The sequence below is a fragment of the Oncorhynchus mykiss genome, chromosome 5 (assembly GCF_013265735.2).
Source record: "Oncorhynchus mykiss isolate Arlee chromosome 5, USDA_OmykA_1.1, whole genome shotgun sequence".
Lineage (NCBI taxonomy): Eukaryota > Metazoa > Chordata > Actinopteri > Salmoniformes > Salmonidae > Oncorhynchus > Oncorhynchus mykiss.
The window spans coordinates 65,115,575-65,139,014 of record NC_048569.1 but is presented as its reverse complement, the minus strand read 5'-3'; the positions used below and the strand labels follow the sequence as shown (position 1 = coordinate 65,139,014).

At 40.4% G+C, this 23,440-nt stretch overlaps 1 protein-coding gene across 1 annotated transcript; it reads left to right on the top strand.

Moving 5' to 3' along the window:
* Positions 1-1,054: 1,054 nt before the first annotated feature.
* Positions 1,055-17,191, top strand: rorca (RAR-related orphan receptor C a). The gene is given in 10 exon segments (NM_001199827.1): positions 1,055-1,364; positions 12,671-12,756; positions 12,958-13,099; positions 13,395-13,820; positions 13,937-14,058; positions 14,189-14,321; positions 15,320-15,427; positions 15,583-15,693; positions 15,796-15,908; positions 16,047-17,191. Coding segments are annotated over 10 exon segments (1,410 nt in total). The 5' UTR covers positions 1,055-1,357; the 3' UTR covers positions 16,209-17,191.
* The last annotated feature ends 6,249 nt before the right edge of the window (positions 17,192-23,440 follow it).

The window sequence follows — 23,440 nt, the reverse complement described above, 5'->3', positions numbered from 1 at the left end:
TGCAGTCTGATTTGCTTAATATAAGGAATTTTAAATTATTTATACTTGTACTTTTACTTTTGATACTGAATTGTATTTAAAACCAAATACTTTTAGAATTTTACTCAAGTAGAATTTTATTGGGTGACTCACTTTAATTGAGTCATTTTCTATTATGGCAGCTTTACTTTTGCTCAAGTATGACAATTGGGTACTTGTTCCACCACTGCAAATAATAAGGGATCCTCTAATTGAACATTATATAACAAAGTTATTATACAATCTCATAAGCAACATGTTTATTCCCTTTCCAGTAATATTGTGTTCTACATAGCATATATGTTGTATGCAGCTCATAACAATAAATCATATTTAATATAAAGGTTTATTATACATATTATATATATTGTTTTGCTTATTGCTGAGCAATTGTCTCTGAGGGCCATTTAACTATATGGATTTTTATTCTATGCGTTTAATAACGTTGTGGTAAACTACCAGTGTTTCCAAAATGTTCAACCTTTTCAGTCGTCATATGAGTTCCATAATGGATGCCTAATGCTGTTTTATAATGAATAGGTTCATAGTTTCTAACTGAAGAAAAGTATAGGCTAGTTAATTAAATGCGAAATTTGATATTTAAAAAATGTAGTAAAGTAAATGCAATAGGACGAGTTTGATATTAGACAGGGTTGATTTATGAATACAGAACTACAACCTATTTGATAACAAAATAGCCTTATTTTAGTGAGAGGAGAAAAAAGCAAAACCCACAATCAGAGCACCTTAGTGCTTAGGTATATTTGAGACATACATTTTATATATTTTTGAATCACAGCATCTATTAATCTTTTAACGAGGAAAAGAAAACCCTAGAACCAGTCGGCTTTGGGGGAATATTTCCCACGATGTTGCTCTTGTGACACACTGCCACACTTTCCCACGCATGCTCATTTAAGCGCGCGGAAAGGCGCGCGCACAGCTGACGGCGCAAGAGGCGGAGCTTGTGGAGCGAGAGCACGTGAGTCCACGCGCCGAAAGTAGGTTACAGCAGCGAGCGAAAAAAGACATTGAGCTCTTGTCCAGGAACGAAGTGGGAAGGCCAGGAGCTACAATATTTTATTGCGTACAGTCCACGCTGAATTACAGGAAGAATACTTATGCTACACGGAGTAAATACGGAAACAATCTTACTTATAATCTATTCGTTCGAAATTTTGTTTGTTTCACAGACCAGCTATTAGAAAACATATGAGAGTTTGTTTTATTTTGTATTCAACGGCTCCTTTTTGGAGCGAAAAAGCTTGTTTATATTCCTCCATTTTATTTTCATTCGCCTACCTGGAGATTTATGACTAAAGATTAATACAGCAAGAAAATGAGAGGTAAGTTTATTCTAATAATACTTAAACAAATATGTTATTTTGCTCGTTAAAGTTTTGTATGGGAATAATGTAAACTGGTGGATGCATTGCTTTGAAGTAGCCTACTGTACAGTCAGCTCTGAAGTGCGGGTGTTGAAATCAGGCGCGCTTGGCAATGAACGACGACACAGATCTCAGATAAACTTCAACGGACTATTTGACCATGACATGCTTTAAGACAAATAACCCAGTACTCTATGTCCCCCCTCAAGATATTTTCAAATCGTATTTAGATACTTAAAACCACTGCACTTATAAATCAGATAAATTTTAAAAAATACATAACATTCAAGTTTAATTATATATCTATTTGCATGGATATTTGCGGCCGTTTCCCATAGGCTTAGACTATACATATATGACATGTAAATGTGTGTCAATCAGTCTGCAGATAAACTTCGAGGGTGATCAGTTTGTCTTTGCATGTAGGATGACAAGAATAATTTCGATGTAGTTACTTTTTTTCGCCAGCAATTGGCAGCAATCGTTTTTGGTTATGTAAGAGGGGTGGTGATTGAAATGGCTTTCACAAAAAACATTATATAATCGTGTAATCTATTTGTTATTAGGCCTACAGAGATTATGTTTGTTCAGCTCAGTTTGCCATTCTGCATGTAGCCTAGATACTAGGTAGGTTATAGGTTATCTGGCGAAGTGACTATTGTTGGCCATAATGAATTTAAACATATTTTATAATATAATATTAAAATAATACAAATATTAAAAAATTGCTCCCAACCCCTCAAAACTCGAGAGTGCTGATTTCGTGTCAGTTCTAATTGGTGGTGCGCAGCGGGTGTTTGATATCGCGTGTTGAGGGCGCGTTGTTGTTTTCTTCATCCCGGCATGGAGGACTGTGGGAGAGAGACCACTGTTCCATTGACCTAGTTCTGTCATTGAGGATTACACAGCATTCAGCGAAGTGGTGAAGGATTGGTGGGGACTGTGGAGGCATGGTTTCTGAGGGGTATCGTAATTTCTAAAACAATCCATTAGCCATTACTTCAATTTGAGGACATTGGCATGTGCAAACCAATGCGGGTTGTGTGTCAATAACAGAGACTTTGCTGATGCATAAGTAAAAACTTTTGCCAACAAGGAAAATTAAACCAATAAAGTTTATTATAGTCCACATATTATTTGCTACATTGTTTAAAAAATAATTTTAAAAAAAGATATCTGTGTAGCCTATCAGTGTTTAACAGATGTTTTGTACCATATTTCTATGGCAAATTATTTACATAAACTGAAAGATCATCAATCATTAATAATGGGTAGCAACAACCAGTAGCCTACATTCACCTCTTAGCCCTCACCCTGTTTCCATTGTGAGTTTAGCTACTTGATTAAATCAACCAGAATCTATGTCACCCATTTGTTTTTAAGGACTGCTTGCTTATGTAATAGGATATATTATGAAATTCCCAGCTCTCATTCTCTCCAGTGATCCACACCTCTGTGGATATGCATGGTCCCCCAGGTGCCAATGGCAGGACCACTGTAAACTTAATGGATGCAGCCACTGTAGTGATGACTTTTATGAAGTGCACTTCTCCTAGGTGAGAAGAGAACTCTGTCTGCCACACTGTCTGAAGTGCTACAGCCATGTAGTGCATAGTTTTAGCAAGGGATCAAAGACAAAGTAGAGCAGTGGAGGCATCTCTCTGCTCCCAAGGGCACTGTTGATCAAGCTCAACGTCATTATCTGTCAGGAGATGTTCACAGTGGGGCTACAGAATGTGTGAAGGTGCCTCTCTCTGACAACTGGCTGCTAATGTTCCACTCCCTGGAGCTTTAACTCTTGCCCTGCTTAGAGTTGATTCATCCTCCTTTGACTCCCTATACAGTATAACTAGACCAGTGCTGGGAATTTTGCCTGGCCAGGAAAAAAACAACGGACCCCAGATTAAGGCTATAGGCTACATACAATGAAAAACTGCTGGCCCAAAGTACAGTCTGACTATTTGTTTGGGAGCAGAGTCGTAGAGACATGATTATATGGTGTCCAAAGCAGAGGACAAAAGTACATTTGTTTAAAATGTTTGTTTTTACAGCTTTTTTGTTACATATACATTTTACACGCATTTTACATACATGGTACTTTCACAGCATTCACATAACAAAGATATTGTTTTTTTTTTATACAGACATATTTTGGATAGCTAGTACTCAGACATCTCCGGTCTACATTATATAGTGTTTTCAGTAATAGCTATTACCAATCATGTGCTTTTTATTCCCAACACTCAGCTGCTCTTGGCCCATCCCTCCTGTCTCTGTAGACCACCCTCTTTTGATTTCCATGTGCCATATATTTTTCAAATGTGCTGTGATGTCTTACAGGAAATTTGAACCTTTCTAATCGCGTAGTATCAACAGATTGTGAGTTATAGATTACATTTTCTCCTAAGAGTATTATTATATTGTTGACTGATTGACTATGGCTTTCCAAATTGCCCAACACTGCCATTATCACCCAACACAATCATCGACCAACACAACACAATTTTAAATGTTATGATTTTTAAGCCATTCCTTAACCTGTGACTCGAAATAAGCTACATGGGGAGAATACCACAATTAATTATCTAAGATTCTGTCTCTTTGCAGGAAAATATGCAGAGCTAAGATTGTTGTATGCTCCATATATACAGTATATAGCATCAAATTTGTATCTTTAATATATGGCAAACAAACAAGTTCCCTACCCTCTTCCCCTTCCACTTGCTTCCTCCATGTTGCTGTAATGCTGCCATCAGTATATAATATGAAGTTAAAATAAAGACGGCACTTCTTAAAAGCCTGTTTCACACCATAGCCTGCTGAATTTGCAAGATAACTTTTCTTTCATTTTGATCTCGGCACAAATTTAAATGTGGCACTGATTGATTGATGTTTCAGCATTGTCTCAATGAAGAGTTCGGCGTTCGACTAGCCTTGTGTGACATGTACGCGCAGTTACAGTACAAGCCTGCTGGAGTTAGCGACAGGCAGATGAGCAATATCCACCGTTCATAGTACAGATGAAGCCTGACCTGGAATGTGAAGCTAACTGAAGCTGTCTAGCTTTCTAAAAGCCTGAGTAGATCTAGCGTGCTTCATAGTATACCACTCAGGCCTGTTAGGGAAATCCAGATTGATACAGTTGAAGTCGGAAGTTTACATACACTTAGGTTGGAGTCATTAAAACACTTTTTTCAACCACTCCACATATTTCTTGTTAACAAACTATAGTTTTGGCAAGTCGGTTGGGACATCTACTTTGTGCATGACACAAGTAATTCTTCCAACAATTGTTTAAAATTGTTTTATTATTTCACTTATAATTCACTGTATCACAATTCCAGAGTTGTCAGAAGTTTACATACACTAAGTTGACTGTGCCTTTAAACAGCTTGGAAAATTCCAGAAAATGTTGTCATGGCTTTTGAAGCTTCTGGGAGGCTAATTGACATAATTTGAGTCAATTGGAGGTGTACCTGTGGATGTATTTCAAGACCTACCTTCAAACTCAGTGCCTCTTTGCTTGACATGGGAAAATCAAAAGGAATCAGCCAAGACCTCAGAAAAAAATTGTACACCTCCACGAGTCTGGTTCATCCTTGGGAGCAATTTCCAAACGCCTGAAGGTACCACGTTTACCTGTACAAACAATAGTACGCAAGTATAAACACCATGGGACCACGCAGCCGTCATACTGCTCAGGAAGGAGACTCTTTCTGTCTCCTAGAGATGAACGTTCTTTGATGCGAAAAGTGCAAATCAAATCCAGAACAACAGCAAAGGACCTTGTGAAGATGCTGGAGGAAACACGTACAAAAGTATATATCCACAGTAAAACGAGTCCCTATATCAACATAACCTGGAAGGCCACTCAGCAAGGAAGAAGCCACTGCTCCAAAACCACCATAAAAAAAGCCAGACTACGGTTTGCAACTGCACATGGAGACAAAGATCGTACTTTTTGGAGAAATGTCCTCTGGTCTGATGAAACAAAGATAGAACTGTTTGGCCATAATGACCATCGTTATGTTTGGAGGAAAAAGGGGGTGGCTTGCAAGCCGAAGAACACCATCCCAACCGTGAAGCACGGGGGTGACCGCATCATGTTGTGGTGGTGCAGGAGGGACTAGTGCACTTCACAAAATAGATGACAACACGAGGATGGAAAATTATGTGGATATATTGAAGCAACATCTCAAGACATCAGTCAGGAAGTTAAAGCTTGGTCGCAAATGGGTCTTCCAAATGGACAATGACCCCAAGCATACTTCTAAAGTTGTGGAAAAATGGCTTAAGGACAACAAAGTCAAGGTATTGGAGTGGTCATCACAAAGCCCTGACCTCAATCATATAAAACATTTGTAGGCAGAACTGAAAAAGCATGTGTGAGCAAGGAGGCCTACAAACCAACAAATGGGCCAAAATTCACCCAACTTATTGTGGGAAGCTTATGGAAAGCTACCTGAAACATTTGACCCAAGTTAAACAATTTAAAGGTAATGCTATCAAATACTAATTGAGTATATGTAAACTTCTGACCCACTGGGAATGTGATGAAAGAAATACAAGCTGAAATAAATCATTCTCACTACTATTATTCTGGCATTTCACATTCTTAAAATAAAGTGGTGATCCTAACTGACCTAAGACATGGAATTTTTACTCTGATTAAATATCAGGAAATGTGAACTGAGTTTAAATGTATTTGGCTAAGGTGTATGTAAACCTCCGACTTCAACTGTATGTTACACTCAAAATTATATTTGGCAGTGGAGTAAAATACATAGAGAGCAAAAGAGAAGTGGATGTTTCATACGCCACAAACCACAACCATAAAATAAGACCAAATAAAAGCATTTAACAAAAAAAGTATACATTTTGGGGGAAAAAAAAAACTGTACAATCATGTACAGTCATTTATTTTCCTATGCAATATTTAGTATTAACACAGTATCACTGATTGTTACCTAATGTAGCTGGGCTAGATCGTCAGTCACCATCATTGGTACCGTACACACTTAAGTCCACTCTCAGTCCACTCCTGTTACTTCTACAGAGGAATTACTCAATCCTCTTGTGCATATTTAAAGAGTATGGCTCTGTATCATCCATACACTCTCACAGAATACTACTTTGTGTAGGTAGGCCACGCTGACGTGGAGAGAGGGAGAAGTTATCACTATCGACAAAGCTGTTTAGAAAACAGGTGCTAGGTACTGTAGGCCCCATCAGCAGCCTAGCCCAGAGAGGGTTATGTTTAATCAACTAAATGTCCCCTTCACCTTGCAATAAAGCTCTAGGACAAGAGCACCTCACACCAGATGTTCTATATTGTATATATACCTTAAACCCTTAACACATATGCAATGTAGGTTAAACATACAGTGTGTCAAGTAAATACAAAGTGCAAGGTAAATAGGACCTTTGGACTCCCTATGAGCTGTTTGGAGTAAGATAAGAGAGCAAAGTCTCTGTGACTACAGTCTTTACTGCTGGGACAAGCAAACTGACCGGCAGAGACTCACACTGACACAGAGTTGCCTCAGAAGATACCTCAAAATATATGACCTCCGATAACTGACAGTACCACTAACTCCTTTAGGGCACTAAAACTCTAATCAAATCCCATCCTCAATCACAATTGTCTGCAGATTGTGATAGCATGAACATTTTCAGACTTTGACAATACTCCTCTCCCACTTAGTAGATGACTATTACAGCATGAATTGTGTCCCTTAATATACATTATTTCTAAACTGGTTCCTCATATATATATATATATATATATATATATATATATATATATATATATATATATATATATATACAGTGCCACATTTCAGGCTTCAAACATAAAGATATAAAACTGTATTTTTTTGTGAAGAATCAACAACAAGTGGGACACAATCATGAAGTGGAACGACATTTATTGGATATTTCAAACTTTTTTAACAAATCAAAAACTGAAAAATTGGGCGTGCAAAATTATTCAGCCCCCTTAAGTTAATACTTTGTAGCGCCACCTTTTGCTGCGATTACAGCTGTAAGTCGCTTGGGGTATGTCTCTATCAGTTTTGCACATCGAGAGGCGGAAATTTTTTCCCATTCCTCCTTGCAAAACAGCTCGAGCTCAGTGAGGTTGGATGGAGAGCATTTGTGAACAGCAGTTTTCAGTTCTTTCCACAGATTCTCGATTGGATTCAGGTCTGGACTTTGACTTGGCCATTCTAACACCTGGATATGTTTATTTTTGAACCATTCCATTGTAGATTTTGCTTTATGTTTTGAATCATTGTCTTGTTGGAAGACAAATCTCCGTCCCAGTCTCAGGTCTTTTGCAGACTCCATCAGGTTTTCTTCCAGAATGGTCCTGTATTTGGCTCCAACCATCTTCCCATCAATTTTAACCATCTTCCCTGTCCCTGCTGAAGAAAAGCAGGCCCAAACCATGATGCTGCCACCACCATGTTTGACAGTGGGGATGGTGTGTTCAGCTGTGTTGCTTTTACGCCAAACATAACGTTTTGCATTGTTGCCAAAAAGTTCAATTTTGGTTTCATCTGACCAGAGCACCTTCTTCCACATGTTTGGTGAGTCTCCCAGGTGGCTTGTGGCAAACTTTAAACGACACTTTTTATGGATATCTTTAAGAAATGGCTTTCTTCTTGCCACTCTTCCATAAAGGCCAGATTTGTGCAATATACGACTGATTGTTGTCCTATGGACAGAGTCTCCCACCTCAGCTGTAGATCTCTGCAGTTCATCCAGAGTGATCATGGGCCTCTTGGCTGCATCTCTGATCAGTCTTCTCCTTGTATGAGCTGAAAGTTTAGAGGGACGGCCAGGTCTTGGTAGATTTGCAGTGGTCTGATACTCCTTCCATTTCAATGTTATCGCTTGCACAGTGCTCCTTGGGATGTTTAAAGCTTGGGAAATCTTTTTGTATCCAAATCCGGCTTTAAACTTCTTCACAACAGTATCTCGGACCTGCCTGGTGTGTTCCTTGTTCTTCATGATGCTCTCTGCGCTTTTAACGGACCTCTGAGACTATCACAGTGCAGGTGCATTTATACGGAGACTTGATTACACACAGGTGGATTGTATTTATCATCATTAGTCATTTAGGTCAACATTGGATCATTCAGAGATCCTCACTGAACTTCTGGAGAGAGTTTGCTGCACTGAAAGTAAAGGGGCTGAATAATTTTGCACGCCCAATTTTTCAGTTTTTGATTTGTTAAAAAAGTTTGAAATATCCAATAAATGTTGTTCCACTTCATGATTGTGTCCCACTTGTTGTTGATTCTTCACAAAAAAATAAAGTTTTATATCTTTATGTTTGAAGCCTGAAATGTGGCAAAAGTTCGCAAAGTTCAAGGGGGCTGAATACTTTCACAAGGCACTGTGTGTATATATATATATATATATATCCTACAGTACATTCGGAAAGTATTCAGACCCCTTTACTCTTTCCACATTGTTACCTTACAGCCTCATTCTAAAATTGATGAAATTGTTTTCCCCCCCTCATCAGTCTATACACAACACCCCATAATGACAAAACAAAAACAGGTTTTTAGAAATGTTTGCTAATTCATTCAAAATGAATATCTGAAATACATTATTTACACAAGTATTCAGACCCTTTACTCACTACTTTGTTGATGCACCTTTGGCAGCGATTACAGTCTGGAGTCTTCTTGAGTATGACACTACAAGCTTGGCATACCTGTATTTGGGGAGTTTCTCCCATTCTTCTCTGCAGATACTCAAACTCTGTCAGGTTGGATGGGTAGCGTCGCTGCACAGCTATTTTCAGGTCTCTCCAGAGATGTTCGATCGGGTTCAAGTCCGGGCTCTGGCTGGGCCACTCAAGGACATTCAGAGACTGAAGCCACTCTTGTGTTGTCTTGGCTGTGTACTTAGGGTTGTTGTCCTGTTAGAAGGTGAACCTTTGCCCCCAGTTTGAGGTTCTGAGCTCTCTGGAGCAGGGTTTCATCAAGGATCTCTCTATACTTTGCTCAGTTAATCTTTCCCTCGATCCAGACTAGTCTCCCAGTCCCTGCTGCTGAAAAACATCCCCACAACATGATGCTGCCACCACCATGCTTCACCATAGGGATGGTGCCAGGTTTCCTCCAGACGTGACGCTTGGCATTCACGCCAACGAGTTCAATCTTGTTTTCATCAGACCAGAGAATCTTGTTCTCATGGTCTGGGAGTCCTTTAGGTGCCGTTTGGCAAACTCCAAGCGGGCTGTCATGTGCCTTTTACTGAGGAGTGGCTTCTGTCTAGTCACTCTACCATAAAGGCCTGTTTGGTGGAGAGCTGCAGAGATGGTTGTCCTTCTAGAAGGTTCTCCCATCTCCACAGAAGGAACTCTGGAGCTCTGTCAGAGTGACCATCGGGTTCTTGGTCACCTCCCTGACCAAGGCCCTTCTTCCCCGATTTCTCAGTTTGGCTGGGCGGCCAGGTCCAGGAAGAGTCTTGGTGGTTCCAAACTTCTTCTATTTAAAAATGATGGAGGCCACTGTGTTCTTGGGGACCTTCAATGCTGCAGAAATGTTTTGGTACACTTCCCCAGATCTGTGCCTCGACACAATCTTGACTCGGAGCTCTACGGAATTTGCTCTGACATGCACTGTCAACTATGGGAACTTATGTAGACAGGTGTGTGCCTTAAAAAATCATGTCCAATCAATTGAATTCACCACAGGTGGACTCCAATCACATTGCAAAGGGTCTGAAAGTAAGTAAATAAGTTCTGTTTTTTATTTTTAATAAATTAGCAAACATTTCTTAAAACCTGTTTTCACTTTGTCATCATGGGGTATTATGTGTAGATTGATGAGGGGGGAAAACATGTCATCCATTTTAGAATAAGGCTGTAATGTAACAAAATGTGGGGAAAGGGAAGGGGTCTGAATACTTTCCAAATGCTCTGTATATCATCTTATCTCACTCATATTGGTTACACTTTATTTTACTGCCCACTAATTACCTGGTATTTACCATGGTGCAATGTTTATTTTTACATAATTATTACTTTTTTTTCCTAGAGAGAGTGCATTTATGAGAGTAACATCCAAATAGTCCTTGGTCTAAACTTGACAGAGCATGACTACAGGTCAAACGTCCCTGACCCATTGATCAAACCAGAAATGTAAGGCCCATGAAAAATGTCCAGAAACATTGCTGACATTCTGAACTGCTACGTAGTGCTACCTACTACTATATGGTCATTGTAAAAATAAAAAGTTCTTAACTGACTTGCCTAGTTAAATAAAGGTTAAATGAATTAATGAAAAAAATATGGCGCTGTGTGTACTTTACATGCCATATACTTCCATGTGATTAAGAGATTGTCCTCAAATGAATTAGTCATCCATTTGAATTGTGTGAAAAGTTTTCAAGTGTTGAATCCATGAGCACTTTATGTAACTATGTCCAGGCAGCCCATTACATTCCTGCAGGTCTCTGTGGCCATGCTAGGGGTATTAATAGTTTTATGGACAGCTGAAACTGCACTGAAATACTTGACATGCTGCCACAAGTTGAGCACCAGTGTAAGTTACAGCCAGGGCCCCTTCAGAATATACTGTATGTTGAAAATACTCTTGTACAGCCTGGTGTTACATAAGTGGAAAATGGATGGCAATACAGCTGTATTTACTCTACAGTTTCTAAAGTGCTCATTAATCTTTCACTTATCAAACATAGACTGTTTTCTTAAGCCTGTGAACATTTCCATTCTCCTGTCAGTGATTGAACCAGATTTAGTTCCAATTTAAAACAGGAAAGAAAGAAATCGGATAACATGCCTTGCAAGGCCACCACACGAAGTACCTCCCCCTGGCTGAATAGGAAAGTGTGTCAGTAGAACAGCTCATTCTCTCTCGTAGCCTGACTGCTGAGCGGCGTGTGAGTTAACATATCAGAGACCAAGCTATGCTCCCAGGAACCAATGTGAGCGAAAGGGGAGGGTTGGCTTTTCACAGCATTGCTAGGGTGACCTCCTCCCTGAATGAGTGTTTTCATGGAGCAAAGCCAGACAGCAGTTATATAACATGGAGAGGGTGGGGGCCAGGAGTGCTGGATGTGGTAGAGAGAGAGAGAGGTTTTTTTTCCCCACTGCCTTTATTTATTTCCTTTTTTGATGAGCTGGTAAAGGGCAGTTAATACTGTTGCTGCCTGCAAATTAAATGTTACCTAACGCCTTGCGTCACTGTAACACAAAATCATTCAACACACCAAGCAGTCAAAGCAAACAGAGAAAAAAAACAATTGTTTTTTGAGAGTAGCCATTTAATCTTCTGTAGCGTCGGACGCTCTCCTGAAGCTGGTGCTTTTGTTAACCTCTTGACATTTAGTTCACCCTGGAGGAGGAACAGTGCCAGTGAAACTTTATAACCCCAGACCCCAGCTAATGCAATTGACCCGCTACTCTGAGCCATAGGAGGCCCTGCCACTTAGATAAACAGCATAATGAAAAAAACAGCCTGTTTCAGGGAGAGAGGGCTCAGGGCTGTGCGCACACTGTTGCACACACTGTTAAAGTTGTAGTCTATGTGTTCCATTTGTAGATTCTGGCAGGATGCATTGTTCTAATTTCTTTCATCCCACGAGTTGACATTTAAACAATATTTAATATGAATACATTTTAAATTACATTTTATATTTTATCGCTTGGGTGGAATGTTTTTATCTGCAAATTGTTGCAGATTGGCTTTTGCATTTGATAGTGTTTATTTTGGGTTCAAAATCAGGGCAGTTGGTAATAACGATGAAACAGATTAAAAGGTGGCTATTCCTCCTTATTTGATAGAGTTTATGGGGATGTTTCTTATGTCTCCACCTCTCGTGCACCTTCTCACACAGTTCTGGCACAATTCACAAGGCTCCTTATCACCAGACGATTGAACCATGTCATACTAGAGATTAATTAACCCAACCCAAGACACCATCAAAGTAGAATTTATTATCTAGTCTAGGGACTATTGAACAACAGCTATTGGACAACTTGTATGAAGCACCACTCAATAATGTACATCCACCTAACATGTTCAAATGTGTTAAGTATGCAATGCACTAATGTGTTATTGACTGTACGTTTGTTTATTCCATGTGTAACTGTGTTGTTGTTTGTCGCACTGCTTTGCTTTATCTTGGCCAGGTCACAGTTGTAAATGAGAACTTGTTCTCAACTGGACTATCTGGTTAAATAAAGGTGAAATAATAAAAAAAATCCTCCTCTCTCCTTCCAGCACAAATTGAAGTAATACCCTGCAAGATCTGTGGGGACAAGTCATCAGGGATCCACTATGGCGTAATCACCTGTGAAGGCTGCAAGGTGAGCGACCTCAACCTCGGCGTGCCTTGGAAATCTGTTCACTCCACTTGAGTGTTCTATTTTAGTTTGTCGTACTCTCATCCCTCAGAAAATTCAATCAATATAGATATTTTATATATTGTATGCCCTTGTCCAGTACTTCAGCCCTCCCTGCTTCTGTACCTGTGTTCATGGTGTTTGTGCTTGTGTGTGTGTTTGTAGGGTTTCTTCAGACGCAGCCAGCAGAACAATGCTATGTACTCCTGCTCCCGGCAGAGGAACTGTCTGATTGACCGCACCAATCGGAATCGCTGCCAACATTGCCGGCTGCAGAAGTGCCTGGCCCTGGGCATGAGCCGTGATGGTGAGTGTCAAACACAAACACAACAAGGTCAGTCCAGAGGGTATCACTGTCTGTCAGTCTCTTCACTGGATGCTAGGGCTCTCCGGGTCTTATTGAAAGGACTTGTGTATAGTTCATTTATACTGTGTGAAATCACTGCTGGAATCATGCCAGAGACACAGCAGTGATGCTATGGAATTCAAATAACAGTGGTTTTTATTCTATATTTAGTTTTATATTGGCTCCATATGGGTGTATGAGCTCATAATTAATTCCCTGGTTATTGACTGACTCTTTATCTCCTTTGCTGGTACAGCTGTAAAGTTTGGCCGCATGTCCAAAAAGCAGAGAGACAGCCTATATGCTGAGGTCCAGAAGCACCAGGCATCCCAGGAGTTAGCTGCCGCCCGGGAGGTGGGAGCCGAGGTCGAAGGTCATGGCCGGGCATACAGCAGAGGCTCCAGTGCTGCCCTCAGCGACCTTGACGACATCGCCACTCTGCCGGATGGCCTGCTGTTCGACCTACCCCTGACACCAGAGGGCGCCGAAAGAGAGTACTGCAATCTGGAGATGATAGGGGGCAGCAGCTCCTCCTCTCAGAGTTCGCCCGAACAGAACGGACTGGACTTCAGAGATGGCAACCACCACATCAAGCACGAGTACCAGCTGCTGCATGAGTCCAGCCTGTTCACACACACGCTGCTCAACACTCTACCCGAGGGGTTCTCAATACTTGAGATCGGTAAGTGGAACTGTCACTCTTATCATTATCTGCTTTGTGTCAATATAACGATCACTAGATTGTTTTTCATTGAGTGTGGTTGAAAGCTAACCCATACTTGACTTGTCCATTTCCAGAGCGTATTACTGCTAGTGTGGTAAAGTCTCACATGGAGACCAGTCAGCACGGCAGTGAGGAGCTGAAGAGACTTGTCTGGTCCCTGTACACCCCTGAGGAGACACGCAACTTCCAGAGCAAGGTAAACATCAATGTCCTGTAGCAGGATTAACTCGGTGACCTAGTACTCTGTGACCTATATACTCTGACACCCCTATGTGCTATTCCAAATGTTATATATAACATGGGCATCCCTCTGGTCTCTCTTTCAGTCTGCGGAAGTCATGTGGCAGCATTGTGCCATCCACCTCACCAATGCCATCCAGTACGTGGTGGAGTTTGCCAAGCGCATCACTGGATTCCTGGATCTTTGTCAGAACGACCAGATCATTCTTCTCAAAGCAGGTCGGTACCTACTGTTAGGACATAGGAGGAGTGCATTTCATAACACTATTCCATGACCTCAGCTTTCTCTGACCTTAAAGCATAGTTCCTGTTCACACAACCTGAGCATGTATCCATTTACTTCATTAACATGTCTCAGTACTTAATGTTGTAGTATAGTACTACAATATTAATACACAATAGTATATCTGAAAAACATGTGTGTCTATAGTTAGGAAGACAAATTCCAGCATTTGGACTACATTTAAGCATATACAAATAATTTCACCTAATTTGTGCACACAAAATACTGTATTTGTCACATTTTGCATATAGGGCCACTACATTTTGCATATACCTGGAGGTTGCTACATAAATGAACAACATATGATGCAAAGACCACATTCTGTTTCCAACGATTTTGAAGAAAATAGTTATTATTCTCACGCTGGTTTTTCATTATGTGATGTTTGTTCATCATCGTTGTTTGAATTGTAAAACAATTTATTTGAAAAATTATTTTATTTATAATTTATTGAAATACGTATCATTTGTTATGATATGAAATATATGTATTTTATTAACTGACAACATGGAATTCATGTTCTATTTAATGTTGTTTGTGTATACATGTTGGAGCATCCTCTTTCCTTTTTCTCCCTTTCTACCACTGTCTCTGTCTCTCCCTCTCTGTCTCTCCCTCTCCGTCTCTCCATCTCTCCCTCTCCGTCTCTCTGTCGCTCCCTCTCTGTCTCTCCCTCTCTCTTTCCCTCTCCGTCTCTCCATCTGTCTCTCCATCTCTCCATCTCTGTCTCTCCCTCTCTGTCTCTCCCTCTCTGTCTCTCCCTCTCTGTCTCTCCCTCTCTGTCTCTCCCTCTCTGTCTCTCCATCTCTCCCTCTCCATCTCTCCCTCTCTGTCTTTCCCTCTCCGTCTCTCCGTCTCTCCGTCTCTCTGTCTCTCTCCGTCTCTCCATCTCTCCCTCTTCATCTTTGTGGTATATTTATGATCTCTTCTTCAGGATGTCTGGATGTGCTTCTGATTCGCATGTGTCGTGCCTACAACCCCATCAACAACACTGTTCTGTTTGATGGCAAGTTTGCCAGTGCACAGACCTTCAAAGCTCTTGGTGAGTCCCCTCTTTATGAAACCAAATCATTAATATTTATTCACACACCCACATAGTGGGTGTATTCACACACACTAGGTCAACCTTTCATTAGTTTCCGTTTTAAAAAAGTGTTTGTTTTTATGGCACCTGTTTTTCCCCCTGCTTTCTCCCAGGTTGTGATGACCTTGTGGGTGCCGTGTTTGACCTGGCCAAGAGCCTTAGCTGTATACAGCTCTCTGAAGAGGAAATGGCTCTGTTCAGTGCTGCTGTTCTCCTGTCACCAGGTAATCCTCTCACACTCCCAGCTCTAAATCAGACACTAAGTAATATGTAAGAAGGAAAAACAGCAGAGGCTAACTGTGGTTGTCACTCTCTTTTTCCTCCAGACCGACCATGGTTGAAAGACACCCAACAGGTGCAGAAGCTTCAAGAGAAAGTATATGTCTCTCTGCAGCATTGTCTACATAGATGTGGCTCATCGGAGGAGAAACTGGCAAAGGTACAGACTGGCAGGGGATGATATGTTCCTTTATTCCTCAAACAGGCCTTTGTTAGTAGATTTGGGGTGAAATGTGAAAAATACACATTTTCTGTCTCTTTTTCCTTGTCTCACTCTCTCTCTTATTCTACCTCTAAGATGGTGTCCAAGCTTCCCATGATGAAGTCCATCTGCAATCTCCACATTGACAAGCTCAAGTTTTTCCGTCTCCTCCACCCAGAGACGGCATACAATTTCCCCCCTCTGTACCGCGAGGTGTTCAGCAGTGAAATCACCTTCCCAGACTCCACAATGGGCTAAAAATCTGTTCAGATATGAAAGTGATTCATATAGAGACAGAAAGATGTAGGGAAAAGGAGGTAGAGAGGGAGAGGAACGTGGCAACAGCGAAGCAACCAGCAGCTCAGTGAAAATCCTGCACGCTACACTTTAGGAACACTACTCTCAGTCACTTGGACTGTAAGCCAGTCCAGGCTATGAAATTCAACACTAGGTGCTGGGTACTATGAGCATGCTACTTATTTTTGTTGTTGACTAAAATGGTTCTGAGAATGTAATTTCGCAATATCAGATGGTTTTCAAAAAGAGCTTGAGATCTCCCTCAAGTTAAAGTCCTCTGTAAAACAGGTATGATGTGTTTGAATGTACCCCACAGACATGCAGCACAGCCCTAGGTTTGAGACAGAGTGTACTATACACCCTACTATCCTGCCCCATGGAGGAGTTGCTGTGTAGATCTTTATTTTATTGCAGTTCTACAGCTCAATTTTAGTTTCTTATTTGGTAGTGCCCATACTTTGCAGTTTTGTATGCTATGAACAAACTGTTTAAAGGGACCAAGATCAAACAGATAGTCGGGCAGATTTGTTTTGCATGCAAGTCATGGACACAGAGACCCAGGGTGTCTATTACCATCCATGCAGACTTGCACACACAGCACTAAGACAAAGCACCTATGCTGACCTATATATGTATTTTTACAGGCACACATTCAGACACTGATATTTTTGAGCTCTTGACTTTATTTTTTAAAATGCAATCAAAGACCTCGGTCCCACTACCCTTTCCCCTTGCAAATGCCACTTAGAGAGAGAAAGAGAGAATCACAGAAGTGTTTTGAAAGTATTTTTAAACGTTCCTTACGTATACACTTATTTAATCATGTAAAATAAAATTAGACAGGGATTTATATATATATATAGAATGATTCAGGTTGTTATTGTAAAAGAGAATGTTTTTTCAATCTGGTTAAACCTGGTTAAATAAAGGCAATTAAATAAAGATAAATAGATTCCCCAGGACAGTGTGATGAATGTTCATCTGTCAGTCAAAGACTGCCTGACCATATTCTGGGTAACTGGGATGAAAAATTATTAGATTATTAGCACTTACCATCTAAGAGCCCTCCACCCGATCCGGGCCATTTTCTCGTGCTACCAAGAATCTCAGGGTTCCAACTCAAAGACTGCCGATTGTCCTCCTGTATCTAACAGAAGTGGGATCTGTGGGACTTTGTTGAGCAGAGAAAGGAAGCAGATGATAAGAAGAAAACAAACCGGTGGCAAACACTTTCCTGTGCTCCCACATAGGTAACAACTGCAATGGGGAAAGGGGTTTGACCTTTGACCAGCAGGGGGAAGGTGGAGACTCATGCCCTCCCTGTGTGTTCAAGCAGTCTACTGTTTCAGACTGAACTGAAGGTGTGCTGATTTGTTAATGATGCCCACTCACCCTAACCCCCCCCCCCCCCCCCTTCTACCTCACCCTCTCCCAAACACATACAGATGTGATCTCTTAATTTGATCACTGTTGTCACAGATAATTTTACTGCACAACAATAAATGCAAATTGTAGTGTATTCAAGGTTTAAAAAAAGCTTATAAAGTTTGTAAATTCCAAACGAAAAATGTATTAACCCCCATAATTCACATTTCCTGTTGCTGCAGGATTATTTTCCTGCTGTGAGAAACTGGTCAAATTAAGAGAGTACACCTGTATGGCACTACAAAGGGTTGACAGAGCCATCAGCTACCCCCTTGAGTTAGGGATTTCTACATTCAGATTATAGAGTATATGAGATGTCATAATTTGAAGGATGATGATATACATACAAAAATATGTATTTTATGCAGATATATTTTCCCTCACTGTTTATTTGAGAACACTAAATCTGCCTCTCTGTCTTCAATGAGCGCAGCCTTTTATTAATCTCTACCAGAAAGTCATAGTTAGATTAACACCTCTATCTTGGGAGAGGGACATCGGGTGTGGCAGGATGTTACTTTTTAACAATTCTTGAAGGGGCTTTTTGGATTTAAAAAAGCTTTCACCACCCACAGTACAAAGCTTGTACATAGACAAGCTGATGTGTGAACAGTTTGGTCAGAGTGGAATACTTTGAATACCTTTACCACAAAAAGAGACAATCACTTTCAGGCCATGGATACTTTCTGTCCAAATAAAATCTGATTTATCACCTTGCACTGCTGGAACAGTGCTCTTCGCCATACTATATACATTAAATAGTTGGAATTTAGGACGATACACTTTTCTGGGTGCTTACAACTGTGTCATAATGGGACTGTGCTATAATGTCTTTCCCAATTTCAGTTAGGGGGGCCTAAACAGTCCTGGTAGATGGCCTAGTGGACTCAATAAGCACTCCAGCCAGAGACCTTTAAATGTACAGCACAAGAGGTTTCAAGTTCTCTCAACGTAACAACATTCTACTTTTACATAGAGCTAATATTAACTGACTTGAGTTTATAGTTCGCAAGGCAGGGGAGAAGATTGTAACAAGGTGTAAATGCTTTGTAAAAACTTAGATTGTTCTGTATTCATAAAGTGTCATCTGCAGACCTAAAACTGCTTTTTCCGTCTTTGGAGGCAGTTCTCAAGGTGTGCAGTTACATTTCCACTCAGTCACTCAGGGAGACAGCTGGGCTCTCTGAACTACAGTGTCTTCGTCAGTTAGCCAAGTCAGACACTGCACCGAATAGAAGACCTTAAACCTTGAAACCTTGATCACTGTGTACAGTACATGTTCTTGTGAATGTTGATCACAGAAGTATCAAAGATTTACAGGACTTTTGAATTGTAGAAGAAATAGGGTCTAAAATGTACTGAAACTGAAAGATAGATTTTAATCTTTGAATCCTGTGTTGTTTTTGTCGTGATCTTTTGTTTCTTCATTTCTATAGTTATCTGTAAAAAAAAAAAGTCAACTGTTTAGTGTCCTCCTTTTTGTCGGACAGTTGGAATTCCAAAAAAAATTAAGAATGTTTTTAAGAATATCTCCCTAAAAGTTAGTCTTTTGTCATGATCCTTCTGTTTATCATGTTTTCATTCTATTATAAGATTATTATTGAAATCAATATAGATTTGAATAAGATATCTCAAATATATTATTAATATGACACATTTAAGAGTTTTGTTGTACAATGGGGATACAATATGTGGATTTAAGAATGTAATAAAAGGCTTTTTACAGTAAGTTAATGCTGTTTGTATGTTTACTCATGTATTGAAACTTCTTAACTCTTGAAATTAGATTCTTCCACAACAGTTCATTGGTATTACATACAGTTGAAGCCATAAGTTTACATACACCTTAGCCAAATACATTTAATCTCAGTTTTTCACAATTCCTGACATTTAATCCTAGTAAAAATGTCCTGTTTTAGGTCAGTTAGGATCACCACTTTATTTTAAGAATGTGAAATGTCAGAATAATTGTAGAGAAAGATTTATATCAGCTTTTATTTCTTTCATCACATTCCCAGTGGGTCAGAAGTTTACATGCTACCAAATACTCATTGAGTGTATTGCCTTTAAATTGCTTAACTTGGGTCAAACATTTCGGGTAGCCTTCCACAAGCTTCCCACAATAAATTGGATGAATTTTGGCCCATTCCTCCTGACAGAGCTGGTGTAACGGAGTCAGGTTTGTAGGCCTCCTTGCTCGCACATGCTTTTTCAGTTCTGCTCACAAATGTTCTATAGGATTGAGGTCAGGGCTTTGTGATGGCCACGCCAATACCTTGACTTTGTTGTCCTTAAGGCATTTTGACACAACTTTGGAAGTATGCTTGGAGTCATTGTCCATTTGCGACCAAGCTTTTACTTCCTGACTGATGTCTTGAGATGTTGCTTCAATATATCCACATAATTTTCCATCCTCATGAAGCCATCTATTTTGTGAAGTGCACCAGTCCCTCCTGCAGCAAAGCACCCCCACAACATGATGCTGCCATCCCTTGCTTCACGGTTAGGTTGGTGTTCTTCGGCTTGCAAGCCTCCCCCTTTTTCCTCCAAACATAACAATGATCATTATGGCCAAACAGTTCTATTTTTGTTTCATCAGACCAGAGGGCAATTCTCCAAAAAGTATGATCTTTGTCCCCATGTGCAGTTGCAAACCGTAGTCTGGCTTTTTTATGGGGGTTTTGGCGCAGTGGCTTCTTCCTTGCTGAGCGGCCTTTCAGGTTACGTGGATATGGGACTCATTTTACTGTGGATATAGATGCTTTTGTACCTGTTTCCTCCAGCATCTTCACAAAGTCCTTTGCTGTTGTTCTGGGATTGATTTGCATTTTTCACACCAAAGTACGTTCATCTCTAGGAGACCGAATGCGTCTCCTTCCTGAGCAGTATGACGGCTGCGTGGTCCCATGGTGTTTATACTTGCGTACCATTGTTTGTACAGATGAACGTGGTACCTTCAGGCGTTTGGAAATTGCTCCCAAGGATGAACCAGACATGTGGAGGTCTGCAATTTTTTTCTGAGGTCGTGGCTGTTTTCTTTTGATTTTTCCATGATGTCAAGCAAAGAGGCACTGGGTTTGAAGATAGGCCTTGAAATACATCCACAGGTACACCTCCAATTGACTCAAATTATGTCAATAAGCCTATCAGGAGCTTCTAAAGCCATGACAAAATTTTCTGGAATTTTCCAAGCTGTTTAAAGGCACAGTCAACTATGTAAACTTCTGACAACTCTGGAATTGTGATACAGTGAATTATAAGTGAAAAAATCTGTCTGTAAACAATTGTTGGAAAAATTACTTGTGTCATGCACAAAGTAGATGTCTTAACCGACTTGCCAAAACTATAGTTTGTGAACAAGAAATGTGTGGAGTGGTTGAAAAACTTGTTTTAATGACTCCAACCTAAGTGTATGTAAACTTCCGACTTCAACTGTATAGGAATATCAATCATATGGAATATAGATAGGTCATTTGTTAAATATTTAACAAGAGATATACAGTTAACATCTGTCGACAACATAGAATAAGCCAAAATATCTATCTTTTTCAAAGACAAACTGATAAATCACTGTGGTGCAAATTGTGAAACAATGCTAAGGTGACCAAATGTATGTGGACACCAGCTCGTCGAACATCTCATTCCAAAATCATGGGAATTAATATGCAGTTGGTCCCCTCTTTGCTGCTATAACTCCCTCCACTCTTCTGGGAAGGCTTTCCACTAGACGTTGGAAGACTGCTGCGAGGACTTGCTTCCATTCAGCCACAAGAGCGTTGAGCGCTGATGTTGGTCGATTAGGCCTGGCTCACAGTCGGCATTCCAATTTATCCCAAAGGTGTTTGATGGGGTTGAGGTCAGGGTTCTGTGCAGGCCAGTCAAGTACTTCCACACCATTCTCAACAAACCATTTCTGATTTATTCTCGCTTTGTGAACCGGGGCATTGTCATGCTGAAACAGATAGGGGCCTTCCCCAAACTGTTGCCACAAAGTTGGAAGCACAGAATCATCTAGAATGTAATTGTATGCTGTAGCGTTAAGATTTCCCTTCACTGGAACTAAGGGGCCTAGCCAGAACCATGAAAAACAGCCCCAGACCATTATTCCTCCTTCACCAAACTTTACAGTTGGCACTTTGCATTGGGGCAGGTAGCGTTCTTCTGGCATTCGTACGCCGGACTGCCAGATGGTAAAGCGTAATTCATCAATCCAGAGAACGCATTTCCACTGCTACAGAGTCCAATGGCGGTGAACTTTACACCACTTCAGCCAACGCTTGGCATTGCACATGGTGATCATAGGCTTATGTGCGGCTGCTTGGCCATGGAAACCCATTTCATGAAGCTCCCGACAAACAGTTATTATGGCATCCTATGACATTGAAAGTCACTGAGATCTTCAGTAAGGCCATTCTATCTGCCAATGTTTGTCTATGGAGATTGCATGGCGGTGTGCTCGACTTTATGCACCTGTCAGCAACGCGTGTGGCTGAAATAGCCGAATCCACTCATTTGAAGGGGTGTCTACATACTTTTGTATATGTATTATAAGTCCAAGTGCCTTAGCAGGGTTCCTGTCTAAAGCATTTTCTTACATCAGGTGTAGAATCATTACAGGACATGACAGTTTCCAGATGCGATTTGGCATCCAGGTACAAATATATTTTAATACAAGCTTGCAGTCCAATTAAATTGAGGGCCACTGGGCTCTCATGACAATGTTCACTTTAAGCAGTGGGCTTGCTCAGAAGAAATATCAGTCCGCTCAGAGAAGCACGAGATTGAATTTCACTCAACTTTCTAGAGTTTTACCCTTAGTTAATTAATACTATCAACGTTTCCCTTTACTGTGGGAATTGTGATCGAATTAACACAACTATTAGAAACTATTAGCAACTTCCAATGCAAAATACCGAAGCAAAACGAACTATGCAGGAGATCTTGTTGTATGTAGGCAGAACATCTTTGAAAAGCAAGTGAGGTAAAGAGCTTTTTTATGTCTTAAAGGGGCAGTGTTGTATTTTGAGACTGGCTTGAATAAGCTAAGGAGCCAATAGGCAGAGGGTGGCATAGTTTGTCTGATTCACTGTGATAATGGTATGGGAATAATAATCCATTTTATTTTGTAAAGTGCTTTCTTGCATCAAACAACACAACAATATTTTCAGTCACCTCCTTGTCTGAAGGTCAAGTGGATAAACAGGTTAATGTTAAGCTCTACATGTTTTTTCAAAGTCTCATTGAATGGAGGCCTACATTGAACAGCACACATTGGCTGCTACTGTAGGCTGACTGATATAACAGCTATTTCTATGATAACATGTTATGGGATCTATTTTCTCAATTGTTTTTGATGGTAGGCCACTCTGGTAGACCTACGTTATGATCAAATAGCCATAGTAGCCTACTTGACCTCTGTCTAAAACTGTAACTTAAAGCGGGTACAGCCTCAGTGTTCACAGTAAATACTCGCTGGAAGTTGCACAGAATTTACACAACGTTCAAGTTTGCGCTCAGCAGACCTGAAATTTGCTTAGTGCCTAAAAGAATTATAGGGAACATTACTTGACACCAATCAACTATTTCCCAAAATGTTGTTTCTTCTGTTTGTATACAGTAGTCTGTGGTATTATTGCAATAAAACAAACATTAACAATCTCCGAAGAATAGAATCATGGTATTTCAAACTATGGCATACATAGGCCTACCGGTTTACAGTGTAGCATTTGTGACTCTTTGCTCCCTGCTAAGCCCATCAATAAATCAAC